The sequence below is a fragment of the Coturnix japonica genome, chromosome 15, assembly GCF_001577835.2.
Source record: "Coturnix japonica isolate 7356 chromosome 15, Coturnix japonica 2.1, whole genome shotgun sequence".
Lineage (NCBI taxonomy): Eukaryota > Metazoa > Chordata > Aves > Galliformes > Phasianidae > Coturnix > Coturnix japonica.
This window is the reverse complement of record NC_029530.1, coordinates 8,603,775-8,624,961: the sequence shown is the minus strand read 5'-3', so window position 1 is coordinate 8,624,961 and position 21,187 is coordinate 8,603,775. Positions and strand designations below refer to the sequence as shown.

Below are 21,187 nucleotides of genomic sequence, written 5' to 3'. Positions count from 1 at the left end.
TTTAAGCATCACCTGAGTGTTGAAGAGAGGGATGTCTTAGCAATAAATGTGGCTACGTGTGGTTCAGCGGGTGACACAGCAGCTTTGAAAACGCGGTGGCATTTCAGCATTGAGGCTGATGCCCAGGGCTGTTTGTCTGCCGCAGCCCAGGGTGAGATAACACCGCCAAACCATCAGAGCTATGTAACACTGCAATGGCTGCTCTGCCAATTATGTTCCATTTTTATGGTCTCACAGCAATTACCCTGTGTTTTATGGTGCCGGAACCTATTAGGCTTTATGGCTTTATACCCACTGCAGTACAGAGCCTCTGCACAGGGAGCAGGGAGCACCAGGAGCCTCCTGAGCCCCAGAGATGTGGCCCCACCGGGAGGAAGAAGCTCCCAGCGTGTCCTCAAGGGTTTATTTTCCAAAAATGGAAACAAGGAGCTGAATGGATTCATTTTGGCTGGCAGCGTGCGGAGCAGGGTAAACAACACACGAGCAGTTCCAGGGCGCTCCAAACGCATCAGGCACACTTGGAGGCCCTTCTTCTTCCCATAGCCAAGGGTGTCTGTGCCCCCAAATTGCTCAGCTCCCTCCTGCCCCATTCCCAGGCTGGCATAGGGCATCTCTGCCCCTATGACCCCTGCAGCCCCTCTGTGGTTGCTCCTATGACAGCCCTCCCTCCCTCCATTTCTATTTCCTTGTTTTGGAGATTTCTCTCTGCTGCATCCCTGTTCTCTACCTGCAGAGCACATCTCAGCCTGCAGAAGAGCTTGTGAAAACAGCCAATTACAACTGAAACAATGGAACGAATCAAGGTAAAGCATCTCCATGGTGAAGGTAAAGCAAAGCACTGAGCAAAAGATCATGCAAAGCCTCATGCTGGGCTTTGGGTCATTCCCACTCAGTGTGGGGTCAGAGCAGTGCTTGTACTAGAGGTAGGCAGCAGGTGAGGAGCTGGATGTCACCCACTTCATTTCTTTCTGTTCCATTTGCACCATGCACTGCGGCTCCAGGATCTTATTACTTCCCACCTCATCCCTTCAACACATGCAGCCAGGGCTAAATGACTTCTGTGCCTCATTAGCAATGGGATCACCACTGTGTTAGCTCAGAGGTGTTTCTCTTCCTGCCTCAAACACCCCAATCCAAAGAGGGCACCTTGTGTCTCCTGCTCTGCAAAGGGTATTTTGGGAGGATCTCCCACACTTCTCACTGGGTTTAATGCCAAAGGCCCCAGGAGCAAAGGGCATACAGGGCACAGCCAGGGTTCTGCTGGTAGCCACCAGGAAGGGATGCAGCTCCAGTACAGGAGGAATGAATGAGATTCATTAAGTTGCAGTGATAAGCTCCAGATGTTGGTAATGGTGCTTAATGGATCTAATGCACTTCTCATGGCTGTGCATCACCAATGCACCTTTGGAGACCCTTGGTCTATCACTCCTATCACTCCTGCTGCTTCTCGGTGTTTTTGAGACTAAAACGAGCATTAAAAGTGGCCTGTGGGTTGTGCAGCTTGGGTTCCAAATCCAATCTCAGCCAACTACATGTTCTCATGCCCACTGCCCATGGCTCCAGGGGTGGGAAACCCACCGCCCCCCGGGCAGCTCTGCCAGTGAGGGGAGGGGGCGGCCCTCAGGAGGGACCTTGAGGGGGGCGGGTGATGATGCTGCAGCCGTGGGTCTGAAGGGGTTTGTGCTATGGAGGGAGGTGCTCGGCTCTGTGTACTGCTGTTCCCTGGGAGACGGGGTGGGTGTTAGGTTCCCGGGCAGAGAAGGGTTTGTTGCCGTGGAAGGAGAGCTGGGGTTCCTCAGTGGCTGTTCCTGGGTGTAGGAGGTTGAAAAGGTGGTTTGCTACGAGGTGGGTTCGTTGTCATGGCTGAGAAAGTAAAGTTTGTATTAGCATAAGGAGCACTAACAGCTCCAGCGCTGGAGCGATGCCGGCGCCAGGTGCGCCCAAACTCAGCAGAGCTGAGGCACCTGTGGCATCTAACGCTCAGCTCAGGGCTGCTGCACCGCCGGAGCCGGCCAAGGACGGTGGAATCAAGGTGACATTATGCAGCAAAGTGCCGAACCCGAAAGACTTCGTGCGCATTCGGCCTCTGCCTTCATCGGCTCAGACAGATGGGAAGGTGTTGGCCAGGAGTTTTACGCTGTACCGGAGCCGCGGGCCGCCGTCAGAGCAAGTGTTCAAGGAGACGTGGCAGCGGAGGGAGCAGCAGCGCACACAGGCGCTATTCACCCCCCGAGGGAAGCCCTACCGAGAGCTGGGCGATCTGTCATGTGCCGACCCAAAGCATTTCACCCTGCGCTCCTTGGGACAGCTCGCAAAGGTAGAGCCGGCTTTCTGCTTGTCTTTGTATAGGAAACAAAGGCTTCTCTTTTAAGTCCCCGCATGCAGGGGAGGAGAATGATTGCTGTTGTTTAAATCAGTGTTCCCTGCCTTTCTTGTGGAGAGCTGCAGTCTGCCCTGCTGCTGGTACAGGGTGTTTGTACAGGCTGGGCAACTGCTTTGACCCGTGCTATGGTTTGGGAGCTGGCTTTTGTGACTGGGAGCAGCTGTTAGAATGGAGTCGGAGCAATGGAAAGTTAATGAATGAAAAAGAAACTGTGGAATAATGAATGTGATTTAATTAAGGGAGAAGGTACAAGGTGTGTCTGGACAGTGGGAGGAGAGAAACCATTTTGAGGGTGTGAGGATGAAGGGTTAAAAAGCAAGAGCAGACAGTGCTGGTATTTAAAGGGTCAAAGGCTCCAAGTTGTGGATGTCCCAGCCCTGGAGATGTTCAAGGCCAGGTTGGTTGGGGCCCTGGGAAGCCTGCTCTGGTGTAACCAACTGCTGTTGGTTTTCCTTTTCCCATCCTAAGAAGTAACAGTTACCACACTGGGACAACAAAGCATTTGCCTGGCCCTGAATGCTTTGCTCCATCCCCACAAGGAAGGCCCAGAACTTCAGGCTGTTCTCCCTCCCAGCCTCATTATTCAAGTTGCCAGTGTGCTTTGCAGAAACCAATTTAAGCTTTCATTTTCTTTTTCCAAACATACAAAACCAAAAGTGGGTTCCTAACGGCCCAATTTTAAAGTACTTTATGACCTGCATTTTGGTTTTGTGTGAATTATTTATGCCCAAATCCTTCCATCCCTTAGCAGTCCCCATAGCATCCTGAATACCTTAAGGATATTGTAGGTACCGGGTGCATCCAATTCCAGGTGCCTGAGAGTGCTATGAAATATGTTGTATTTGATGGATGACAAATACAACAAAAACAGCAAGGAGCTAATAAAGGCCCTGGGAATTCAGGGGGCTTCAGTATGTTGAATCTGCTGGCAAATGTCACAGATATGATAACAAAAGAAGCCCTTAGCAGCTAAAAACATTTTCATAATGAGTGTGCTGAGATGGTTACACAAAATGATATGGGCAGAGGATATTATATGTGGTGATTACATGTTTAGGGTCCTTTTTATAGCTACTGGATGCTAACAAATGTGTTTAGAGAAGCTGTATTTGTCCACTGATGCTGTGTCTTTATTAAGTACATTTGGTGGCTGAAGCCTGAGAGCTGATATTTGAATGTTCTGATTGTTGCATTGGAAACTGCTGCTCTGTGATCACACAGTGGAAGTGGCATCTGTCTTGCAATAAAAGCTGGCTCGGTGCAGAGACAGAATTCCCTTCCACTAAAACTCTCTGGAATGAAATGAGCCCATTTCCAGACTAGTAAGAGTATCTGGGAGGAAAAACTTAGCAAGTGTCCCTCAAACTCTTCACAGAGAGACTGATGAGGTGCTGGAACAGCTGCCCAGAGAGGCTGTAGATGCTCCATCCCTGGAGGTGTTCAAGGCCAGATTGGATGGAGCCCTGGGCAGCCTGGTCCAGTACCAGATCTGGAGGTTGGTGGTCCTGCCTGTGGCAGGGGGTTGGAAACTGATGATCCTTGGGGTTCCTTCCAACCCAAAGCCGTTCTGTGATTCTATGAACCTTTTGAATGTCCAGTACAAATAATTGGAAGTTACTTCATTCAGTCTGAGGGATTTTTTTTCTCTCTTTCTCAAAGGTCAACCACGTATTGCAGACAGCACTGATCCATGGATGCTTTCCAGACAGTATTTTTGATCTTTCAGAGCAATGTGTTAAAGGTCTTTTTCTTATTCCTTCATGTGGCAGCTCATGTGGTGATTGGCCGCCCTTTATCGATGTTTATGTAGCTTCTTTGCTTAATTGCTATGACAAATTCATTTGTTAAGCTTCTGAAGTGGCTCGTTGACTTTTCACACGGAAGAGAGGTGGCCTTTCTGACAGAGCCCTAAAAACAATCCAGGTTCACGAAATTATTACCGTCAAAGCCTACTCCATGCTTGTCATAAAAACCTATACTGTAATTCTGTGCTTTAGATAAATAGATCACTAGATAAGATTGACGGCAATATCAGCAATGAAAGGTTTTAAGCTGGAAACTGGAGAAGAAAATGGAGCAATTTCTTTCAAGATAAATTACACTGATGTTATTTGTTATTGCCGCAGTTAAAGATCTGTCAGGGTATCCAATCTAATACCTTCCTTCCCAGAAGACTGAAAACACATGTTGCAAGGCAGAACATAGAATGCAAAGAGCCTTTTCCCTTGCTGATGTCAAGGTTAGTTGTAATTCCCTATCATGCTGGGAAGAGCAGGAAAACAATGGTGGTGTTGCTTACTGATACCCCTGGAATGGGGAAACTGGTCAGGCCAGACTGTGTGTATGTGGTGACGTTCCTAATGACTTCCAAATTGCATAACCCATATAGGGTGGTTTGGTTGACCCAGGGCTCAGACCTACCTCTATGAAATGGCCCCAGTCCTTTTTATTTAATTGAAGAACCAACAACAAAAAAGCTTTCTCATGATAGATTTAGATGAGGTTTAGAATACAATATCCTGAAACCTCCTACTCAGACACTGAAATTTCAGTGAAAGAACAAAGTGTAATGTTCCTACCAGCTATTCAGCCAGCTTTAGGGAAGAGCCACCACGTGCCCGTGCTTTCTCCTGTAGTTGCTGTATGAGGTGGGTAACTCAACTGGATGGATGTGGCCCAGCCTGTTCTTCCAGCAATGCCAAAGATGTTCAGATTTAAAGAACTCTTGCTGTAGTGAGATTGGTCAATGGTTGGTAAAATGTGGCCCTTCCCTACGTCTTGCTGGAGGTGACCTTAAAGTCTGTGTTGGTCAATGCTGGCGTATCTCTAACAATTAATAACTGCACATCTGCAGCTTTGAACGGAAAACTTGCAGATGCATTCTGTTTGCAAAGATTAATTCCTATTTGATTTAAGTTTTTACTGCTTAATCTTCCTGCTTGCAGTACTTTACCAGGCTTAACATGTCACGATAGTCTGTCAGCTCTGGAATTACATTGTTTGCGTAAGGGCTGGTGCTTTAGGCGGGATGAAGGGAGTGAGCAAGAAAGAGGGTATGGGAGAGACTGTGGCAATGAGATTCATGTTTTAAGCTTCCTCAGTGAAAAATGCAAAGTTAGGCCCAAGTATCTGAATGCTGAAGTAGTCAGCTTTATTACAGGTAATAATCATCAATGTCCCACTGCAACAGGTTGCCCAAGGAGGCTGTGGATGCCCCATCCCTGCAGGCATTCAGTGCCAGGCTGGATGTGGCTCTGGGCAGCCTGGGCTGCTGGTTGTCAGCCCTGCACATAGCAGGGGTTGGAACTGGATGAGCACTGTGGGCCTTTGCAGCCCAGGCCATTCTATGATTCTGTAAATATTTAAGCACTCCTGTTGATAGTTTTATTGAAATGCTTTTCTTTTCAGCCTTGTGAGACTGACAACCATTACTTGTCTTGTATGCTTGGAGGTGTCTTACAAACTGAATTATCTCAGCTAACTGCATATAAAGAACAGTAAACCTGAAGAATTTCTGATCCTGAGCTCCTGCTTTATCTTTTAGCACCAAAATGGCAATGCAGATGAGTCCAGGGATTAGGACGTGCTTACAGAGCTCTCAGGTTGCTTGTTGTGTGCTTGTTCTTAATACTGGCTTTTCCTTCTTGTTTGGTTAAGAGCAATAGCTTTACTTCCTGACATATTGATACTCCTAATCTAAGCTTAACTACCTGAAAATGTTATGTCCTATAAAAGATGAGAACGTTATGATGGCTAAATAGCAGCTAACCACACAATCTCTGTGCTGCTCGATTCAAAACAGTCGAATCAATTTCAGAAGTTCAATTTCTATTCCTGAAGCCTGCTCCGGTAATGAATTAAAGGAAGCATATCAAATGTAATAATGCATTGTTATTAAGGTTTTAGTAAACTTGCCAAATGTCAGGCTGCTAGTACAGTCACGGTGCATTACGCTGCTGTGATTACAGTTGAATTGTCATCATTGCAAATTGCATTGCTCACCTAGCTTTGGGAATTGATCTGCAACAGTGTGCCTGGGGCAGGGGAGAAGTGCCTTAAAAAGGTGACACTTTCCAGTGAATATTCAAAGTGTTTGATTTCTGGAAGGCTTAGAGTCAATGTAGTGAGCACAAATATTCTGCAAGGTGTGCTGTGGGAGGGGTGGGATAGTCATTGTATTTGAAGGATTGGTTGCTCCCCAGCAGAGGGTTTGGATGGTTACTCTGATAGAGAATGGGAAAAAGCTGCTTCCAAAAACATCTTGAGATTTGATTAGGGATGGTATATAAGAAATACATTGTTGTCGCTGCTTACAGGTACAATTGGTTCTGTTTAGAGCTTGCAGTGGATGTTGGAACGCTGTTATTCATGGCTGTTTCTGTTCCTCTGTATCTCTCTAATAGCACAGAGGAACATTAACTTTGGCCAACATACCTTTGTTTGGCAAAGCATACCTGAGAATTTAGGATAGAAACCAATAAGAATAATGTAGATAATAGAAAAAGGGGAGATGAACTTGCACAAGCAAACAACAGTTGAAGCAAGTTGCAGTTTAGCCAGGACAGCTTCCTGACTCCAACCACACGCTGCATAGAAGGGGAAGAGCTGGAGAGGGATTATCCTTCCCATACAGACAGTAACAATCTGGAGTAAATTTATTTATTTCAGCTCAGAAGTATTGAAGTCAGTTGGTAAAATGGAATATTTCCATGTGCAGGCGAAGTGAATACAGGTGCTCAGTTGCGAGGGGGGGAAAGTGTAGTATTTAAAGCTTGAAAACCTTTTGTATGAAATCAGATCAGTAATATTTCACTTTCCTTGGCACTGTAGAATGATGTGTCTTAAACTGCAAGTAATGAAAGGCAGTGCTCTCTATGGCCAGAGATGCTGCTCATTATTCATGAAATGTCTATGGAAGAAGTGCTGAATGCTCAGCAGCGATGGGGGAAGGACATAATGGAATGTCTCTATTTTCTTTGTAGTATAATGTGACCTTTCCATTAAATTAACGTTATGCTATTTGCACAAAAAGAGAGCCAAGCTAGAGTGTATTTTTAGGGGACAATAGTCAAGTTAATTGGGTAGCTATATAACTGTCACACTTTACATTAAGAGCTCAAAAGCAGTGTACGGGGAATGGAGGCAGCAGCTATAATGTTACTCTGGATTCTCTTCAATGGAAAATGGAGTTGCTTTGCATCTTGGTTGAAAGCTTGACTGTGGCATTGTCTGGGGGACACTATAGCCCAGGGCTGTTATTTTCCCCAGTGTATTAAGATGCAGATTTTGGCGTAATTAATCAGTGACTTCCTGCTGAAAGCTTTGCCTGTCCTCTCTCCTAATCTAGATAGGAAAAACAGATTCCAGAGTCCTCAAGTAAAACACTGTTAGATTGCAGTTTGACTTCAGACAGCCCTACGCAATTTGATTTAAGGGCCAGAAGGTGTTTTGTGAAGTGGTTGCAATGTATTTAGTTTGTAATTTGTGCAGTGCATCCATTACAAAGCTTACCCTTTTAGGAACTTTTAACTCACTCTGGCTGCACTACATCAGGCTTCAAATAACAATCCATATGTTTGAAATGAAGAGATTGTAGTACTTGGTAGTTCTCTTGTTGGGTTGGTTCTGGTAATGTTTTCTGTCCTACAATGAGAGTGAGGTTGTGGTGAATTGCTGAACCCAAAGATGCCCCTGGCTCCTCCTTAGGGCTGTGAGTGCCCCCTGTTGTGTCTTTGGCCCTGAACTCATGGCACTGCAGCTTCTGATGGGATAAAATCATGCAGTTCCTCGTGCATTGCAGCAGTCCTTGGACTGCAGTGCTTCATCCTGAAAGTATTTACTTTAATATTTTTGAATCCTGTTCTTCATTTCTCCTCTTCAGGTGAAACCAACAGTTCCCAGCGATCTTGCATTATTTGTCTCCCATAGTGAGGATCCTGCTCTGGCCAGGATTCCAAGGTGGCATTCATTGGTGCTGTGATGTGTCAGCACTTCTCTCTCAGTGCTTCGTGAACCCTTTGTCTATGAACTCTCTTCTGTCATGGTTTATTTTCCCCTTTACATGTACTTCTCCTTCCCTCCACGTGTGCACACATCCCACAGAAAGCCATGTTTTAATTACTTGTATTCCTTGAATCTATCAGCTCTCTGTTCAGATAGAAGAATACTTACAGCTTAATTAGACAACAAATGATCCTCGTGGCTAATTGTTTGCTCTGTTGTTTGGGGAATTATTTGTGAGATAACTCCATTTATTCATTAAATAAAGGCCTAAAATGACTTTGAATTGCTGCTCTGGTTTTTCTTCCTGTTAGGTTACCTTGAACTGTTAGGGATTAATTCCTGGAGTCGCTGTCAGTGAAACTGAGGGGGAATCAAAGCTGTGAAACTAATTGCTCATTGCAGTTCAGGGAGCTGAGCCCTCCGTGCAGACAGCTGTACCATGGCTGGGGGGTTTTCAGGCACATCACTGCCAGCTCTGCCTTGACAACTGTTGTCCTTGTTTGCTGGTGCAGCTGATAGGTGGTTTGCCATCACATAACTGCGCTTTAAGCTCCCATCAGAGGCTCTGCTGTGTTTTCTGGGGCTGTTCAGGTGTGTTTCTTGTTGCCTTACACAGAGCTCGTGTCGCTGTGCAGCAACCTGAGCTGTGGACGATGCTGTTAATCCGTGAAAAATGAGAAATTAAACCCCTGGCTGGATCTTAATGATCCTTATCCACATCCATGAAATCACAGCTTGATTTCTCTTTTTTCTGAGATTGGAAGTACAAAATTCATTCGGCTTCGTGTTGTGGCACTCAGAAATCCCTCCTGGTGTCAGTGATCTTACTTCAGCTTTTAGTGAATACAGATTAAAAAGCAGATTGGGAGGGGAAATATCCTTTTCTGAATAGCCACCATGCTGTTCTGTTTAGCTCATCAGAAGCATTCCCATCCTTTATTAAACCAAGTCAAATGCCGTGTGATTTTTCTTTTCCCCTTCAGGTGTTTTGTTTTCAACCGTTCCCATGAGAGCAGCGTTAACTTGTATTACGTCCGTGAGATTTTTGAGGTCTGAATGTGTGTGTGGCAGTACTGGGTAAGTCAGGATGAGTTAGTTAGCTACGTAGGATGCAGGCTGTAGAGCAAGATTTTCCAGCACCTCTTGGTTGTTGGCTGGCAAATTGTATGAATTGAAGTCTTTGCACTGCTTTGCTCTGAGGTCAGCTAGAAGACACTGTGGCCTGAAAACAGGGATTTAATGACAGCATGACAGACAGCCTTAAAACTAATGGAATACGAAATAGGAAATCAAAACAAAGAAAATGCTTGAGGAGAATGGGCCGCAGATGTAACGCAGGCTGGGTGTGCAGCTGCCATGGCTACTGCAAAATGCCTCTGAAAATAGCTGCCCCCTGGAAAGTCAAGTTTGGGTGGGTTAGCTGTGGCTTATTCAGTTCAATGAAACAATGCTTGTTAACTATATCTGATGAGGTGTGTGTGTGTGCTTGTGTTTTATTATGAATAGTAACACATAGGTAATAAAAAGAGGGGATCTTTGTTGAGTATGTTATCATGGAATCACAGAATGGTTTGTGTTGCAAGGGGCCTTTCAGATCATCCAGTTCCACCCCCCTGCTATTGGCAGGGACAGCTCTCTCTAGACCAGGTTGTTCACAGCCCCATCCTGCCTGGCCTTGATTGCTTCCATGGAAGGGGCATCCACAGCTTCACTGGGCAACCTGTTGCAGTGTCTCACCTAAAACCCATGCAGAGCTGTTCACTGGGGCCTTAACGTAGGTTATCAATGATATTTTGGGCTTTGTGTTGGAACTGAAGAATCCCCTGTCTAATCTTGCATAAGACCTAGCCCATAAGATTCTCTTCTTGACATCTGTCTCACATTTGTTGTGCATGAATTTGGTGCTGGCCAGCAAGCTCATTCCATTGCAATATGGACTGTATCATCACTGTAAAACAAGAATTCAGACAGGTTCTTTATTCCAACAAGGAGCCAGACCCTTTGACAAAAATATGTTTGGAAAGTTATACAGCAGTTCAGATTTTATCCTTTAGCTTGTAAACTTCAATATATCCAGGTAGAATATCCATGTATACGGCAACCATTGTGTGCTTCTTGATTTACTCAAAGTGACATTGGAAAAATATTAAGAAAACATATCAGTGTTTTAATAATCATAGTCTCCAGTTTGCATCTAAAAATGCTTATTTGTTTTAGGGAAGTAACAGGAGCGGCTGCTTGGGGAAAATAGACTGGAACTGTCAGTCCCATATCATGTTGTGCATGTGGTGAGATGATGACTTTTTGAGCGCTGCCAGATGTGCTCTGTTCATTTTACAGGTCATTAAATTCCTCATTATACAAACTCAATCATCTGAGTTTCTCAAAATATGATTCGGAATATCCAAAAGATTAGACAGTGTGCAAAATAAATAGAGGAGGTTTGGGTTTTGTTATTTTTTTTTTCAAATTATGGTTTGTCTTTCAAAATTAAAGTGATCGATCACCTCCATAACGGCTGTGCTATATCATCCGCATTGTCTGGCTGCTCCATATGGAAGGTTGTATTCTGAAATTGTACATTTCTGCATGCAGGGTAACATCAGATCAAATTTGTATTTGTCAGTCTGCTTAGAGGTTCTGATTAACCTGTCTGTGTCTGAGAGGAGAGAATCTCCAGCGGGAATTTCTGCACTAGGATGTTATCTATCCTGCATCTCTTTTAGAAAAGGTTATGAAGTGGCTTTCGAGAAGAAAAGTCCCAAATCTTCATGTGTTTCATTTGCTGTGTTGATCATTCAGCACTATCCTGCCTCTTCTGTCCAAAGTGTACACGATTCCATGTGGTCTGTAATGGCAAAGTGGAATGGAGTATTATCCCTTGTGTGAAGGTCTTGACCTGTATGTGATTTTAGGGCGTAAGTTGGGCAGGAGAGGAAGAGGAAATGATGTGTCCCAGAAGGACATTTTCCAGTTTAAAAATTATTGAGCCACCTCCATCTTCCTAAGCTGCCTTTACCTTCTTGTTTATTTGTAAGGCCTCTGTTTGTGTTCATTCTGTTTGTGTTTTGCAGTCCTTTTCCATTGCCAGTTGGAGCATCTCCTGACTATAAAGACCTATGAGAAAGGAGTAGACAGGTGACCTAGAAAAATCAGTGCTTATCTAGAGACTGCCCTGATCCTACTTCCTTGGTGCTATTGCATTTAGGTTCTAATAAATGACAGAATTTCATCTTGTGCTGTGTTCAAGTGGCTCCATTAAAGGAGCTGCTTGGAACTGAAGGTCTTGCAGGGCCTGAGGAGTTGCAGACAGCACAGAGAAAAAGGAAGATGGCAAGAAGGTTCCAACAATATACAAGAAGTGCACTTAGCTTCAATGTTCAGCATCCACAGGGTGAACAGCAGGATATTAATGTAAAAGCTAGTTGAGAAGAATGGGGGATATCCAGACAGAGAGAAATGGTGGAAGATTCAGTCGGCCTGCAGGACTGTGACTACCACATCAAGTTCAGATGTGTGCTTTTGGCTTCAGAGATGTCCCTGGTCACATTTGTCTTTAGAATATATGGAGGTTGGCAGCTCTGCCTGTGGCAGGGGATTTGGAGCTTGATGATCCTTGAGGTCCCTTCCAACCTAACTGTTCTATGGTTTGACATACACAAAAAGCACAGGGAATTGGAGGCACAAGTCACTTGTCTTGCTGTACCTTCGTTCATCCTTCATATATGCAGCATATAATACCACCTACTGACAAGAACATTGTGAGGATTAATATCTTACAGGTGGTAAACTGCTGAACTGTTGTAGTGATGGGGACCATGTGAGTATTACAGATATGCTTTGGAGTCTTCACGGCTACTGAATGCCAGTGTAGCCCCTGTAGCCCCTCCATCTCTGCCTAGCCAGAAGAATGCCCCATCCATCATGTACAGAGCCAGCCATGCTTAGCTATGCCTTTGTGACCTCTGGGTGTGATTACAGCTGCTGATCTGCGGGGCTGAAGCCAAAGGAGAGGTAGGATTTGGCTCTGTTTTATTAATATGCTTACAGGAATAAGTACTGTGCCTAAACAAAATTAAAGCACTTCTAATTCCTTTGTTGGTGTCTGGGAAAATAAAAGCAAGTGTGGGGGCAAACATGGAAGTTCAGAAGGAAACAGAGTTTTTGCTTTTTCTGATCCTGGAGTGGTAGCTGGATGATTTGAAATTCGAGTGACACAATGAAGTGTTCGCAGCCCTCACAGCCGAGAATGGAAAGAATTGGCCAGAAACAAGCTTTAATTTTTCCATGTACTTCTTATTTATTGAGCTAATATCCCCAACACTCTCTTATTCCCTTGTAAGAGAGAAGTGCTCGGACTGTTATTAACACGTCCGTATTTCAACTTTGTGCTAATTTCCAATTCCTTGTGTTCTTTGTCCTCTACCAGGTGGCAGTCATCATGCTTTTTATTCCATGGCTTTTATTGATTTGGTCAAAAGTAATTAAAGAGATAATTCGTTCTCAATTACATTTCGCCGCGTTTCCTGAGGCTGGTAACTCTGCTCTCCAGCTGCGTCTTTCCTCAACTCCTCCTCAAATTAACTTTGTTCTCACTATGAAATAAAGCAGAATAGCACGTTCTTTTTGCTTGTTTGTTTGCTGCTTTTTGATTGAGTAGTGACTCTGTGCCATGGAAATATTGATCTGTTAATTGTATTATATGTTTCTGCCTTGGCTCATGAACTTTGATGCTTTTTTAGCATAGCATTCCAATAAGAAACTGTGTGTTAGGCTAATAGAAGATCAGTAAAGGGAGATATGTAGAAAGCATTAGCAAAGGCTGAGTATTATTTCCATCATCAGTGTGCCACCAGAAGCGTGAATGGAAGGCTATGGGAGAGCTGCACCAACTGAATGCGTTGATGCATTGCCCAGAGCCCATCAGACTGATGGAAATAGGAGGAATAAGGAGAACTGTCACAGAGGCAATCTGTTGTCAGGTGGTTTGGGTTTTTTTGCATGTTTGCTTGCCTTGACTTGTAAGGACGCCATGCAGAGTATTTAGGCTGTGCATTTTTCAGATCATCTTGCAATGAAAAATGTTATGGGGGGTGGGAAAAATATGATGTCAGGTCATACATAAAAGTAACTGTGGAGCAAATAGAGGTGCAATGGAGACTAATTAGATCCAATTATTTTACAGAATTTATGACACTCATCAGAATTCAGTGAATGTGATGATCCTTGGGGTCCTTTCCAACCATAGGAGTTCTATGATTCTATGAACATTCTTTGGAGAAAAGCAAATAAAAAGAGGATTTTCCTGGAGAATATGCCAAGCTGAGGCAAACTGGGATAAATATTGAGCGATGTGAGCTGGTTTTGTGAGGTAAACAGCAGTTTGTCTTCATGTATCCTTTCTGAATACTTAAAAAGTGATGAAATGAGCAGTGTAGTTTGTGGCATTTCAGATGTGTGGAGTAGAGGCATCATGAGCTGAGATTCTTGTAGCAAAATCCATTGTAGCCAGAAAGAAGGGGGGGTGGGTTAGGGCCTGCCAGCTGGGATAATGGAATGAGTACCCCTCCCTATTGATATCAGGACCATTTCTGACCAGAGACCAAGGAAAGCAAGCTGCTGCATTAGCTCTTAGCAAGCATTCCCATTGGCTGCAGAGATTCTCATCTATGGAGTGCCTTGCATTATTGATGTGGTAAAGCATAACCTTAATGAATCAGGTACCTTGTCTTTGAGGCTGATGTGTATTTGCATCTTGCCGTTGTACAGTTTTAAGCCGATGCACTAAAATGACATTGCTCTTAAAGCAATCTTAGTTTTCTGCAGGATATTGTTAGTGAAGCCCTTTGCCTAGCAGTCCCTTGTGTTTAATTTAAAATTCTCTTTAGGTCCCAATATCTGTTCCATGTTCCCTTATCCCAGTGAAAAAGGGCAAGAAGGGTCAGTATTCAGCAGCAGCAGCGTAAGAAGAAATAAGGAAACAAATCTAAAATACCTTGAGTAGTCAGCTAGAATACTGCCAATAAAAATCAGCATGTAGAATGCTGCCTGCAGAAGTGCAGTAGTCCTCTCTCTGTGTATTGCTTAGCAAGAGCCTTCCAAATGCTGCTGTAAAATGACAGATATATTTCAACAGGTTGGCATCTGGATGTCCAAATAGGCAGCTTGTGGTAGGGCTGTGCTGATTTACTTTTGTCAAAACACATTCATACATTGCAGATGTAATCATAATTCTACTAGTGATATTAGAAATGTTGCTAAATGACATTAGAAAGAAGAGTGCAATAGGGATTTCAGTCACTGTTTTTTTTTACCAATATCATAGAAAACAAACAAATTGACCAAAATGGAAAAATGCTTCAGGAATTGCTGAAATAGCAGGTTCTAAGTTGAAAATGTACATCATAAAGTCAAGCTTAATGTACTGCAGCTCCCTGCCTGTACATGACATATGCAGTGTGCTCATTGCAGCCTTCCAGTACCTAAAGGGAGCCTGCAAACAAGAGAGGAGTCAATGCTTTACAAGGGTAGATAATGCAGGACAAGGGGAAACAGTTTTAAGTTGAGGGAGGAAAGATTTAGGTTGGATATCAGGGGGAAGTTCTTTATCAGGAGAGTGGTGAGGTGCTGGAACAGCTGCCCAGAGAGACTGTGGATGCCCCATCCCTGCAGGTATTCAAGGCCTGGTTGGATGGGGCCCTGGGCAGCCTGGTCTGGTATTAGATATGGAAGCTGGTGGCCCTGCCTATAGCAGGGAGTTGGAGCTTGATGATCCCTGAGGTCCCTTCCAACCCAATCCACTCTGATTCTGTGCTATTTCTGCAATAGGATTTAAAGAAAAGAGTTGGAAACTCAGAATGATATTTGCAAAGATAAGTGTGTAAAATGGAAAGTGTGCTTAATAAAAGAATGTGATGTGTCAGAGCTGAACAATTTTGCTCTGCATAATTACTTAGAAGAGAAAGTAGATGTGCCTGGGAACTGTTAGGATAAAATCTAGTGTGTCTGGAGGCGGTCGTTTGTGATTGAAATGAGCTATTCAAAAGGAATTGTTCCTCCAAAAATACTCTGAGCCTTCAGTTTTCTTACTAAAGATGGAGCGGGCATGCAAAGCACTGCGTGAGCAGGTATGCAAGAAGAGCAGAGCTTTGAGCGTGCATCCAGCCACCTGTGATAGTAATGGGAGGGTTCACCTCCAACCAGGCGGCATCGAGCTCCACCTACTGCACTGCTCCTGCACTTGACTTTACTAGGGCTGCTGGGTGTGATCTCAAGAAATGATGACTGGAAGAGGCATCTTGGTGGCTTAAAAGCAAGTAAAGAGGCTTCTCACTGTTCACCTAAATTTGCAAACCCTGTAAGCAAGAGGAAAAAAAATAATTAAAACCACCCAAGCCCATTTCTTGCTTTTGCACAAAGATTCTTCAGATTGTCACGATAATATGTTGTTGATTTTTAACAAATTAGACTTATCAGCCCTCAGGGCTTTTTTTCTGTATCTGCACTGCAAATTAAAAAGAAGGAATTGTACCATTCCATCATTATGGACTGTTACTGTTTTAAGCTCAGATTGCACCCTTTCAATACACGGCGTTGTAATGAAAGATAATGTCATAGAAAAAGCAGCTATTCCTTTCTGTTTTCTGTGATAAGGCTGATTGAATCTCATTACCAGTACCTGAGAGGAGGGGATGACATATGTGATACTTCCCTCCCCTTCTTCCCTAAGCAACCATGCCAAGGAGAGCTGGATTTGCAGCTCTTTTTTTTGCCTTTCCCCTTGAACTGGCTGGGGTGGCTGACTGGGGTAGGATGCAGGGTAATGTTGCACCTTGTAGAGTTTTGGTCATGAATTTATTCTTTCAGCACACCCAAAAACCTCTGAAAGAATAGTACTGGGAAATTTTTTCTCCTAGTGCTCCACAGCCTGTGCTCATGGTCAGTGTTCTGGAACTTAGAAGCAATTGAAACTTTACCACTCTTCTTCCCCTTGGGTAGTAAGTTGCTCTGAGAGGCCTTAGTTGATTCAATATTATCAGTCAAGGTATCACCAGCTGTAAAAACGGTGGTGGCTGGCCATGGTCAACAGATTGCTGTTTTGACTGGGGAGAAGACTTAGGAGCAAAGCAGACTGGAATTTCTGCATTTCCTATGGGTGAGATGCAGGAGCCTGCTCAGAAGTTAAATGATTCCTTTCTCATATGCTGTGTGAATGAGCTTTCTTCAGACACCAAGGCAGCTCAAGTACATTGGCAACCCTCTGAAAGTGAGATGTGTTCTCCCAAGCGATGTCGGCTTGCCATCTATCCCTGCTGCTCTCCCACCTTGTTCCACTGCTCCCCAGGCACATGAAATAGCAGAGCCTTCACGCACTCAACTTTGTTTTAAAACATCCAGATATTTCAAGGCTTTAAGCTCCATGTTTGCTGTGCTGTGTCTTTCAGTTTTTGTTGCACGTCAGCTCTGCCCTAGCTATATGGATGCAGCTTCTCAGGGCCCCCTGCTTTGCTTTGCTTCGCTTGGGATCAATAAATGAGCTCTTTGATCTGAAACTACTGCAGGAAGGAATTGCTATTTTCATGCCCTTTTAGCCTGAGTACCACAGGCTGCTGAGTGATCTAAAGCTTTTTATTAATCTACATATAAATGTATGTGTGTGTGTGTATGATTTCAATAGGAAGAAATATATCTTCCACTTGAATAAAGTGCTGGTTGAAGGAGAACTAAAAATGAGATTGTTTGGCTTCGGGGCTTTTCGTGAGTCTGTGCCTTCATGGTGAGTGAAAGCATAGACCCACAGAGAGCGATCCATCACAGCACGTATCTTCAGGGAAGAGCAATTACAGGTAAGTAATTTCTTATTCCTGTTTTGGAAATTGGATTTCCTTTTTATGTTCGACATGGTGGATAATACCTTCCATGAGAAGAGGGCCTTTAAAAAAACCAAACACATTCAAGTGCAGTAATTTATAAAGCATGGATGTGTTTTGCACGGTGTTTTTTTCTGCAGGTGCATCACATGAGAATCTATTTGAGTGCTGGAGTTAATGTTGTTTTAAGTGCTTCTGCATCAGGCTTGCCTTAATTTTTTTGATTTAGGTTGCATCTCGGTAGGAAAAGTTGCTTGCACTGCTTGTTTTATAAGATGGTGATCTGCTTTTCTATGTCTTACTGGCATTATAAATAGGGCTACATGTTTGTGCTCATTTTTAGGAACCAGTGAAGAAATACATGAAGGAAAGACCACGGAGAGAAGTGGCTGAGGTTGCTGCTACTGAGAGCTCTGTTAGCCCAAAGGTGAGAGTGCTCAGTTTCATTTCTGGTGATTCAGGATGGAGTTAAAGAAGCCAGCATACAAGCATTCGAGTATATACAAGTGGTTGCTGTTTAAAGCCCTGCAATGCATTAGAACATGCCTTTCTGCTAATGTATCATAGGTTCTATCTCATAAAAGTGTTGCTGATGAGTGAGACAAGTTTATATTGTATTTTGGTAAAAAGAATGCTCAGAAAATTCAGTTTAGCAATGTCACTCCATTTGACATAGCAGACCTATCTTAAATGATGTAACAGCTTAGCGCAGAATGACAAATGCATTCAAAATGACTTTTAAAATAAAACATTGTGATTTTTGGTGTACATTGGCCAATATTGTACATACTTATATCTCAAAAGTCTGAGGCTGTGGGACTTTACTGGGAATTTATTTTTCTGGACACCTTATGAGATCCACAGAGATGCACCAGCCCTTGAGGTGTTCAAGGCCAGGTTGGATGAGGCCCTGGGCAGCCTGGTCTGGTATTAGATATGGAGGTTGGCAGCCCTGCCTATAGCAGGGGAGTTGGAGCTGTGTGATCCTTGGGGTCTCTTCCAACCCAATCCATTCTATGATACACGTGGACTTGTAGAGCCATATCATATAAGGTTTGTTTACATGCTCATGAAATCTCATAATGCTCTCCCAGATTATGGTTATCTCAGAAAATGGTGATTAAAGCTGAACGGTGAGACTGCGTGTACCTTCTCTGTGCTAAGCTCTTCTTAATAACTTGATATTAATTCTCAACTTGTTCGCTTTCAGTCTGATCAGCTGGAATCAGTGAAAAGGCCCTTCTCCTCCTCCTCCTCCTCCTCTGAAGAAGAAACAGGACAGGAGCTGAAGACTCTTAGTAAAACTTTAGCTCGCTTGAGGTAAGGAAATCCAGAGCATGCAGAGATGGGTCACTTCAGGTTAAAGTAATTGTTGGTTCTGCAGAGGCAGCAGTTGGCTTATCAGCAAAATCATCAGCTGTACTAATTGCTTAGAAAAGATGGCTTGTAATTTTGCCATTATAGTCTTTATGCACGCTCAGGACATTCTGAGTGCTGCATGAGGAACGACTGCTAGCTCTATCAGTACTGCGTTGTTTTGGTGTTCATTATTAAGGTGCTTGTTATTACTTGCAGACTGTCAGACAATGGTATCTCCCATTACCACAACAGAGCATTTCTTACAGACTCATTTAAATAGAAAGAGAAAAAAACTAATACAGCAAGGTCTGTTGGTCATTGGCTTTACCATTTTACCATCTCATTCTTTCACGTGTACTCAGGTCTTGCTGATGCCCATATTTCAGCTTTGTTACTGCAGTCACTACTTACGTTAATGAGGCTGCAACTTCTACTTGCTGTTCTGTTTCAATCACACATTCTGATTATGCTCCAAATTTGCCTATGGAGACTGCTCATTGTATTTGCTCAGTATTAGCTTGAATAATTGAAGAGCTGTATAATAGGCCTTGCAGCAGGTGACTCTAGGTTTACTAAATTTCCTTGGAACTGTCTAGCTTCCTTGATGCAAATGTTGAGAAACAAGAATTACTTGCAGCTGAAACAGCAAGCAGGAGTACAAAAAGATTTACATCTGGCAAGGTTTAGTTACAGCCTGCTGCAAATAACACTGATGATTTACTGCTGCCAGCCCCAATGGAATACAGATTACATGAGAGTTTATGTACTTTGTTGACTTGTGACCTCTAAAGAACACTCACCAGGTAAAAATAGTTGAATTAAACCAAGCAGCGAGGAGATAAGCATTTATATAAAAACACAATCATTTCATAGGCTAAATGTAAGCTGGTTTTTCAATCAAGAGAATGTGTGGTGTTGAGTCAGCATGTTGTATTGATGATGAATTAGGTTTTTGCACTGTTTGAGGAAGCCGGGCAAAAGAAATTTCTGTGCATGTACTGCTGATGAGGAATCACATCATCAGTTGTCACAGCATAGTGACAACTATGCTGTAGTGTTTTTAAATACCTCTATTTCTTATGTCTGAATTCTGTACTAGTTACTCACGGTAATGTTAAATTCCACATTCTTCCCTTCTGTCCTTCCCTAACTCTGGTTATTTTGTTTTACGCTTATTCTGTTAATCCACTTGATTAATGTGCCAAAAGGTAATAAGCCATAAACAAAATAATAAGCATTGTGTATTTTGAAGGTTGAATAGGCCGTTTTAGTGAAGTATGGCTTTTTTCCAATTACAAATGGAACTCGTATGTCTCAAGTAAGTAAATGCTTGAGTTATTCTTATGGATTTCAGTGGTGGTGGAGTTGCCGACACCAGAGGTGTTCATGGAGCATGTAGATGTTGTGTTGAGGGATGTGGTTTAGTGGGAAGTACTGGTGATAGGTGGACAATTGGACTGGATGACCTAGTGGGTCTTTTCCAACCTTGGTGGTTCTGTGATCCTGTGATGGCTTACTTTCTCTGATGTATTTATTTTCCAAAACTGCCCTGATTAATCAGAAGCTCCGAGGAAAGATCTTGTTAAGAGATTCAACTCATCGCTTTGAGTGAGTGCAGTTGTTTCTTACAACATTTGAAGTGTTTTGTGTAACCTACTTCTAACTCAAGACATAATCATAAATGCAGATTCACCTTCTGCTGGGTATTTAATGGTAATGTAATCTGCAAAATGATGTTAATGCAGACTGTTAATGATGTGAATAGATTTGATCTTAATGTACTTTTGATTCTAATGTTATCTTGTAATGAGGGATTAAATCCCCAACTTTTAGTCTTCTACCCCTTCTCACCTCCAGAAGCCAGGACAGCCAAAAGGGTGAGCAAATTTATAATCCTTTTTGCACCCTGACTTCAGAATTGCCTTTAAGTCTTGATCAGTTGTATCTGTACCACACGCACAGAGGATGGGCATGTTGGGCAATTATTTTTAGCATCTAGTATGGCTTGCAGAATGTTTTTTACTTGCAGATTTACTTTTATTTTAATTAGTTGGCTTGCAGATGCAGAAGGTGGAAAGAACCCAACTCCATTTTAATAACCCAAGCAGAGTTTGTTGTGCTGACAAATAAGACATATGTACCTGTATAAACATCTCCAACTCCTTCAGGATCTTCTAGTCCCATAAACTTCATTGTGGTTGCATTCAAAAATGGCTTCATTTAATTTAAAATGCCTCAGTGGAAATATTCTTGTCCTCTGCTTTTCCATGACCTCTCAAACGTATGTGGAACACAAAGAGAAGACTTAATCTTGCATTGCTGCACAAGTCCATTCATATTTCCTTTTTTACGCTCACTGCAAGGCGTGGTGGTTTCACACTCTTCTCACACTCCTCATCCTCAAAAGATCAGGGACAAAAAAATAACAAAAAAGGCTTAAGGGTTGAGGTGAGGACCGTATAATTACCATCATGAGGAGAAGAGATTCAGCACAGGGAGATTAATGCTATTTATTGCCTATTTATTGCTAGCCAACTAGAGCAGTGAAAAACTAAAAGCAAAGAGAGAACAC

General features: G+C 43.2%; 1 protein-coding gene across 2 annotated transcripts in view; it reads left to right on the top strand.

The window, feature by feature from the left end:
* Positions 1-1,624: 1,624 nt before the first annotated feature.
* CCDC60 (coiled-coil domain containing 60) overlaps positions 1,625-21,187 on the top strand; it is a 39,555-nt gene continuing 19,992 nt past the window's right edge. The window contains exons 1-3 of one of the 2 annotated variants that reach the window (XM_032447878.1): positions 1,625-2,317; positions 17,600-17,683; positions 18,467-18,576. In XM_032447878.1, the coding sequence (XP_032303769.1) occupies positions 1,922-2,317; positions 17,600-17,683; positions 18,467-18,576 (590 nt within the window). In that variant the 5' untranslated portion in view covers positions 1,625-1,921. The remainder of the gene's footprint in view (positions 2,318-17,599; positions 17,684-18,466; positions 18,577-21,187) is intronic. The other variant, XM_015878441.2, reaches the window with a different exon arrangement.